At 37.7% G+C, this 8926-nt stretch overlaps 1 protein-coding gene across 1 annotated transcript; it reads right to left on the bottom strand.

Annotated features, from left to right (window-relative positions):
* Positions 1-6351: 6351 nt before the first annotated feature.
* On the bottom strand, positions 6352-8181 carry LOC108458916 (vestitone reductase-like). The gene is made up of 4 exons (XM_017758311.2): positions 7808-8181; positions 7193-7723; positions 6920-7109; positions 6352-6830 (listed from the first exon to the last, which is right to left on the bottom strand). Exons 1-4 carry the CDS (start codon positions 7926-7928, stop codon positions 6689-6691), a joined length of 984 nt encoding a protein of 327 aa, XP_017613800.1. The 5' UTR covers positions 7929-8181; the 3' UTR covers positions 6352-6688.
* Positions 8182-8926: the final 745 nt, after the last annotated feature.

Below are 8926 nucleotides of genomic sequence, written 5' to 3'. Positions count from 1 at the left end.
TCTACAGTCGTCAAACAACCATGCGATCCTCATATACTTCCTCCGTTCCATAATTCCCAACCCATATGCAACCTAAACAGAATATCATGTGAATGCAGCAGGTATACATGTAACATCCATAAATCTTACATTCAACATGTAGAGGTATTTTAGTCATTTTTTGCCCTTAAGGGCATTTCGGTAATTCCTCTTTATTATGGGTTTATTACCTATCTCATCCCGTTAACAAGTCCCCGTTGGCTAAAGTGAATAGATATTATGCACCAAGTATGATTCCAACGAATAGGAGGTGAGTCATTAAGACCACTTAAGTACCATGCTTTCCCTAAACCCAATCCTAGACATGCATATACCCATTGCCACACTTTAACCCTATGACTTGTCCACAGTCACGATTAATTAATTAATTAAGTTTTATGTCTGTTTAAGCAGTTATCAGATACTAGGCTTACAACCCCTTACAAAGCCCAAACAAGTCTACATACATGCAATGGCCCACTAGGCCCAATCTCATTCATATGGCCCATTAGGCCAAAATCACATTCATATGGCCCATTCGGCCAAAATCACGTTCATATTGCCCATCTAGCCCGAATCAATTCCAAGCCATGTAACCAACATGACTAGTTCATCACTTATTACCAAATCAAAAAATTCGCTTATTTTGGGCCCACGACCCGTCGGACCAATTTAGCTCATTCTGGCCCAGATGGCCTAAGTATGGCCCAGATCTATGAGATCGCTTATGGGGCCTCTGCCAACGTATCAATTTCCCCATTACGAGTGTTCACGCACTCACAAGACTATCATAGCCAGACTTTTGACTTTTCGGCATTTCGGGATTTGCCGATCTAACGTGTGTGCAATGTATGTGCACACCTTCAGCTTTATATCAAGCTATCATAGGGTAGAAGTACACACCTCATCACCTGGAGTACTAAGTATTCATAGTCGGTCGAACCTATATTCAATATTATACTCTATTAGTCACATCCCATTAATTAAAAATAAATCCACTACTTACCGAAGAACAACCTATACTTGCCTTGACTAGATTGATCGGCAGCGATCTGCCTTCGTAACTCAAAATCTGACGTAGTCCCCCTTCTGCATCCAGGCGGAAAGTCCCTAACGGCTGATACCTTCGTCGCTTAAACTTGGGAGCCTCTATCCCAACCTCTCTGCTAAAACCCCATTTTTCCATCAACTAATATTTAGCCAGCGATCACACTCATGAATGAGAGGGAGAAAGAGAAATAAATAGAGAAACCATAGGTTAACGAAAGTAATGGTATTGGAAAAGATAAAGAAAAATCGGCTTTTAAGAGTGTAGAAACGAAAGAACTTAGAAATATTGAACAAAAGTCGAAGAAGATCTAATTCACTTATCGATCGCGAGATCACTTGCCAACAGAAAATTAGCCCTCAAAGTGTATGAATCGGCTCTTAAATGAAAATGGAGCAACCGGCTAAGTTAAAGAAAGAAGAGGTTGATTTGATTAAAATAAAAGAAAAGATCAAAAGTTTGGCTTAAAGAAAAGAGGAGATGAAGGATTTGAGATTACTCAGGTATTTGCAAAAAATAAAAAAAAACAAAACAAAAGAGTCAATAAGTTGGAAGAAATTTCCCCCAAGAATATGCAACTGAAGCACACAAAAACAACAAATGCCCTTACTTGCCCATACGACACACGTATATATACTAAAAAAAAATACAAATCTACACTCCCCAATCGACTTAAACTCATCAAGTTAAATTCCCTTCAATTTCTCTAATTTTATCACCATCATATCCACACTTAATCATTATCCTTATCTCCACCGTAACCTTGATTTTAGCCAACAATTGCATTCAAATTGCTTCCACCGAATGGCAATCCTTCCTTACGTTGCATAGGAAAAATTGAATTCCCTTTTGAGCATGAAACCACTCGAACTCCAGCCCTCCAACTTCCTAACATGCTGCTGGCCACTACACTGCCACATATCTTGTGCTACCATTCGATCACAATTAATTATAAGGCTTATATGCCTAAGTCTCATTTTCCTTAAAGAGTAAAAATTTAAAACTTTTCCAGGCTTGGGATTCGAACCTGCAACCTCTCAAATCCATAGCATGCTTCTCGCCATTGCCCCCCAGGCGCTCTTGTGCCATATTTCCACCAAACATATTTATAAGGCCTAAACACTAGCTTCCTTACTAATCATATGCGCAATAAAAATTTTCGCCGAGGCCAAGACTTGAACCCTAGACTTCCTACTTGCTACCAACGCCTTTTGCCACTAGGCCAAGCGTTTCCTTGTGTCAGATTTTACCAGGCCTTATTAATAAGCCTTCCACCTAATGCTCAGGGTCTTTTAAAAAAAAAATTCAAAATTTTGCTAAAGCCCTAGATCGAACCCAGGGCTTTTTCCACACTACCAACCCTTCCTAAATCACTTCACAATTAAACTAAACATACAATTATAAAATATTTAAACACATTTAAGTTATTTAAGCCGCCTTCTAACTGATACCAAACTCAAGGCCTATTACTTCTAGGCCCAAAGTTCAGGGTGTTACAACGGTCTCCCAAGTGCAGCCAATCACATCTCGTTTTTTGCTTCCAAAGGAGTTCCTCATGATGTAAAACATTCTCAAGCTCCTGTCTAAGAATCAAATCCACCCGAGTTAACCAATTCGAACCAGAGAGATCCATTCTACTCTGAATATTAGCAATTTTACGCACAAGGTCTCTTTTTGGTAGTGATATACCCGTAAACCTGCTTATTCCACTATTTTAAATTAAGAGTAAGCTTGAATAAAGAATTAGCCATGTCTCCAGTGAAAGACCAATTAGCATTCATAAAATTATCAAAATCAGGATGTTCAGTCCAACCTGCCAAGAAACGAAAGGGTCTCCCTCTAGGTAAAATAACCTCTGGATTTTGATTTAAAAGAAGAGGACGGTGGTCAGATTTGATCTTAGGTAACTGAGTGACCAAGCTACTAGGGAAAGTACGAATCCACGCTTTATTACCCAGTGCGTGATCCAAACTTTCAAAAAGTGCCCTTCGATGCCAAGTAAAAGGAGAACCTCTAAAGCTCAAATCATGCAGCTCAGCTTTCTCCACAAAATCACCAAATTGGGGACATCTCCTACCATTAGTGAGACCACCAAACTTTTCAGAAGAAGAAAGAATTGTATTGAAATCGCCAATAGCAATCCATGGAAAATGGCCTGACGAAATCGAAAATCTTAAGACATCCCAAAGGTCTTTTCGTTTTTTCCGATTAAGGCTAGCATAAACGAAAGAAATAAAAAACGGACGTGTAAAGGACATAGGCCAAACTTTAATTAGAATAAACTGAGGATGACTACAAACAACCTCCACACGAAAAGAATCTTTCCACCCAATCTAAATACCTCCAGAGAAGCCAATCGCCTCAACTCGATGGGAGTAATGGAACCCTAACTTTGCAATAATGCAATCATCTTTAGCCCCACTGACTCTTGTCTCAAGCAAGCAAACTATATCCGGTTTATGTTCCAAATTATATTCCCGAAAAATTCAAGAGAATTTAACACTAGCACAACCCTGATAATTCCAAGAAAAAATAGTTAAATTCATAATAAAAACATAATGCTAGAAAACATACCAATATTACTGAGGGACTAAATCCCCAGCCATGTGTAAGTCTGCTACTCTCGCATCCTCAGTACCCTTATGACTAGATTTCGAGTAGAAAGAATATTCGCCAACACCTCCATGGTCTCTGTTATAGGAATTCGTGCACTACCAGAAGATTTAAAACGACTCCCACGTCCCCAAAAGCATTAGAATTTTTGTGGCTACCACGTTTTTTATTAATTTTTATGTCACCCTTACTAATAATAAAATTGGATTTGTCCACACTCGAACCTGAAACTAAAGTGATACCCAACTTCTCTACTGACCGGTCTCCAGATTTAGCCTGTTGATCAACAATAATATTTTCCTTAAAAGACACCGCAGAATGTTTCCCGGGATCAAGGGCACCTTCAGAAATTTGGATATCAACTGCTTCAGACACTTCGAAAGCTGGATTAAAATGAGCCTTAACCCTTTCTAAATTACCGGAAATTAAATTATTCGTAGCACCAAAATTTAAAGAATTTTGGTTAACATCTTCCACGCCCAAACCCATTAAATCAGAATTATTCTGTTTGTTACCTGCATGCACAAACGAAAAAGAAATATTGGCATCCTCATCAAAAAAAAAAAAAAAAAGAAAGAAAGAAATATTGGCATTAGAATTGGAAATTGGGCCTTTATTGTTCTCGCCATTATTCTCCATCTCCATAGGCCTTTTCCCCCAAAAATTATCCAAATTAAAATTATTTTCCTGGCCCAAAACATGTGCTTCCAACTATCCAAAGAGGAAACCGTAGCAGGCCTTGAAGATTTACTACGGCCCGAAATCTTCCCACGGCCTGCTCCAAAATAAGGCCCAGATTTTTTAGAAACACTCTCATTAACCCTACCCTTAAAACTCCCAACACCAACAGCCTCCCTTTCCTTCACTGTCTCCTGCGTAAAATCTTCAACAGCCCTTAAAACACTCCACAAATCTCCAACCTGATTAAGTGCCAAAAATCTAAATCCAAAAGACTCATTGCCGGATTTTTCTGCGCCACTAGCCTGAAGACCGAGTTGACCAAGCCTCACCTTGCGCTCCACTAGCATCCATGGCCCAAAATCCGGTCTCTTGTCGCCACCAGTTCTGCCTCTATTGTCACCTTGAGCTTCAACCACCACGTTCGTCGGTTGTCCCTGACTTTGATCAGCCACAACCATCGGACAAAGCTCTTTAGTATGGCCATATCTACCACATGAGAAACATACCGTCGGGAAAGCCTCCTACTCAACTTGTTGACCGGTGCCGTCCACCATTACCTGCGAAATCAAGGGTTTGTCAAGATTAATAAAAACGACGAGACAAGCGAACCGACCTCTAGTTCTATTGTCGGTTTGAAAATCAAGCTTGACAACTTTTCCAATGAATCCGCCAATAACTTCAATAATTTTCCGATTGTACAGGTATCCCGGAAGCCCCTGCAATAGGATCCAGGCCAACACCACCTGGGATATGGCTGCAAAGGATTAAAGTCTTTAGTTCATGGTTGGATGGTAAGATATTGTTTGTAGATAATCCAAGGGCCTTGAGTTAAAACTTGTTGTAATCACCAATATCCTGAAATTTCACCAAAAAATAACCATTTACAGTATCCATAAGATGAAAAGATTTAACGGGTTTCCAGAGGCTAAGGATACGGTTATGGAGAGCATTGTAGCCAATATTACGCCCTAAAAGCTTGAGGACAATCGTTAAATCCATTTCTTTGAACAGAATATTCTTAATCCGTTCCGAGAAAGCAATAGAGGGCATCCCGTCAACCATGTCCGTACTCACGTTCCCTTCCAAAAAATCGAAATTGTTATCACGTCCCTCAGAGGAGCCATTACGGTCTGGTTCAGAACGAGAGGCTTCTCCCAAAAGCATATCCTTCCCTGTCAGTTTTGGAGACAAATCTGGATCTACAGCCATCACAGCAATCTCCTTTTCCACTCCCTCCTTGAATCTAACTTTCTTTGTGTTCTGATCCTCATCGGAGCAAAGTACACCATCGACACTAACATCGGAATCAGCCATGTCTAAATTCTTGATGTCTGCTTTTACAAAATCCATATGTAATTTTTTAACCTATTTTGAGATGCCTATCAATACAATTTTTTATTATAGCTTTTGTAAACTTAATTTGTAGCTTACTTACTAAAGGTATTTTAATAGCAAATCAACTTTATAATTTTTTTATATAAAAAAAGTTATAACTTTTATAACACTTATGGACGGATTTTTGAGGTAAAAACAGCGGCAGAGGCAAGAAACTTAGCTCACTGGGAACTCTGGATGCCTGCAGAAAGAATTTCAGCCCTCTTTTGGAACACTTGCATCTCCCTTCTTGCATTACGATGGATATTCAAGTAGGAAAAATATGTTTATATCATTGGATAGTCAAGTTCGGTCCCTGTAGTTTCATCATCACAGTGCATATTCTCTTAACGGAATCAGTAAAAACTTTGTGATTATCAACTGGAGACAACGACTAGCTTGTACCTAATGCCAGACCCAATGGTGAGGGGACGAAAGGACCAACCACAAAAGTAGGAATCACTGGTCCATGAAGCTATGAACCCTGTACCTTCGCGTCACACAAATGATTCCTTTTCGCCCTTTCCATCTCTATGTTATATTTCTCCCTTAAAAAGTTCTATCTATAAGAGTATTTGCATCAGATATTAATACCCAAATTTGAAATATTCCCTTCATTTGTTTCCATCAACTGAATATATTCCTCTATAATAAAAAGAAAGTAATTACAGGCACAGTGATGGGTTCAGAGGACGAGAAAGAAACTGCATACAATTATCTACGAAACAAACTAACATGTATGAAGTCCATGAAAACACAAGCATTCAAACATGAAAAATGCAGAAAAATAAATTTAAATTTTCATGTAATTAGAGCAAAAGAATCCTATAATCTTCAAAAGAAGTATTGCATCAGCATCATCTATTGATTGCATCGTATCAGGGCCCCTTTGTCCCTGTAATGAAACAATGAGTTAACATCATTCCTACAGATTCCATACCGTGTTTATGCTTACTAGAAAAGGCCTTTCTCCTTGCAGCTTTTAATAGCTCCATCATACATATCCTCAACCACATACTTGAATCTGAAACCCAAATCCAAGAGCTTCTTTGATGACAAACCAGGCAATTTAGCACCTTCAATTCCTTCCAGGGTGCTGCATGACAAGGATTAAAAGCTTTTCTTTTACTCCAAACATTAACATAACATGAGTTGTAATTAAAATAAAAAAAAAATTCTACTCACTCTACAATTGGGAATTCCGGATGGTTAGTTGAAAGAATTTCAACTATCTTTGGAGCAGTAACCGTATCAGAGGAACAATTATACCTTCCTTTTGCCTCAGGATGCTCAAGCAGGAAGATGAATGCCCTTGCCAAATCATCCATATGCACCATTGCAAGATTGAGAAGAAGAATATTGTTTTTCCTACTCCCTGAACAGATAATCAATAGGATAAACTACATCTGTATGTTAAACTGATTCATGGTAAGCAAGAAAAACAAGTTCAACATATACCTAGGATGGGAGTCAATGCGGTGCGCACTGGACCATGCATCTTGGGACAGATGAAGGGACCCAGAACCATAGGAGGAATGATGGAAACCAAATCCAATCCATGTTGTGCTGCAAATTCAAGAACTGCTTTTTCTGTTGAAGTCTTGGTTATGGCATAAGAACTCACGTATGACTTAACTTCTGATCGAATGTAATCCACATCACTCCAATAACTCTCGTCCATAATCTCCACATTCTTGATCTTGTTGAAATATACGGCGGTAATACTAGAAGTGTATACAACTTTCTTCACTGTGTTTGATCTCAAGCATGTCTTCAAGATGCCTAATGTTCCATCGATTGATCTTTGGGTCACAACTGCTTCGGGTTCGTTGTCCTGGAAATCCATGGGAGCAGCAACATGGAAAACTCCTTTGCATCCCTCAATGGCAGTACCAAAACTCTCGGGATCATTAAGATCTGCTGTGAAGATTTTAAGCCTTTCATTTGCTCCTGGTAGGTTGGTGAGGAAGCTAAGGTCTCTATTGTTACCTGCTACAATGCAGAAACTGAGATAAAAAAAGAAAAAAGAAGGTAACTTTACTAAATTAAAATTGGGCGATTACAGATCTTGACCTGGGTCAGCTCTAACAGTGGTATGAACAGAGTAACCGAGCTCAAGAAGCAGTTTGATCAACCAGGAGCCAACGTAACCGGTCCCTCCAGTCACGCACACTGTTCCTTTATCTCCTTCCATATCTCTTACTTTCCAGGGGAATTGGTGGTATTCTTAATTATCGCTTCAGTGGAATTGTTTGTTTTGACTTTGAAATGCGAAGTTACTCTAGCACTCTGACCAACTTTATCAACATTCTGGTGACTGATTGGTTGGCGTCGGTGGAGTGTCTTTCACCACCGGACTTTTCTTTGTCAGAAATGGATGCGTCCGCAATGACAATTCATGCTTAAATTGGATTATTATATCATCATATGTTTTTTTTTTGATTATTTAATCATCAGCTTCAATTTTAAGGAATAATAAATAATTTCTATATTTCATATTGATCTCTAAATTTATATTTCATTAATTAAGTTTGTATTTTCATTTAACACTATTAATTTTTCTGACATAATCAAATAGTAACCTTTTAAAATGTCAAATAAAAACTTTAATTTATATATTTTTATTTTTAAAATTTATGTTTATTACATAGCGTTTTAAAAAGTTATCACATGATACTTTTAAATTGATTAGTAATATCATATCAATATAAATTAATAATATTAATAAAAAATACCAACTTAATTAACGAAATATAGATTCATAAATCAGATAAAAAATAAAAAACCAACAAAATGTAAATAAACAAATTTAAAAACCAAATTAGATATTATCTAATTTTTTAACAACCATAACCGGTTCTAGAAGATGAAATGTCACTAATAACTTTTCGCTCTTATTAGGATCCCTAGACACGCTCTAGTTGCCACCAAAGCTTAAAAACAGAATCATCAGTCACGCCCAAAAAAACCCAATTTTCAATAAATTTCTTTCTTTCTTTATTATTATTTTTTTACATTTCATTCTTTTGCATCTTAATCGAGAACCCATTACTTATCATATATGCATTGTCTCTTTTTTTTTTCTTTTTTTTATCATTTATAATTTGTTTTTGTTCGAAATTGTCACGACGCTGCGCTCAACTTAAAATTAAATAAAATGGTGATAAAATCATTCAAAATTTTTTATTTATT

The sequence above is a fragment of the Gossypium arboreum genome, chromosome 7, assembly GCF_025698485.1.
Source record: "Gossypium arboreum isolate Shixiya-1 chromosome 7, ASM2569848v2, whole genome shotgun sequence".
Taxonomy (NCBI): Eukaryota; Viridiplantae; Streptophyta; class Magnoliopsida; order Malvales; family Malvaceae; genus Gossypium; species Gossypium arboreum.
Note: the sequence above shows the minus strand (reverse complement) of the source record. Positions and strands in the feature narration are given on the sequence as shown.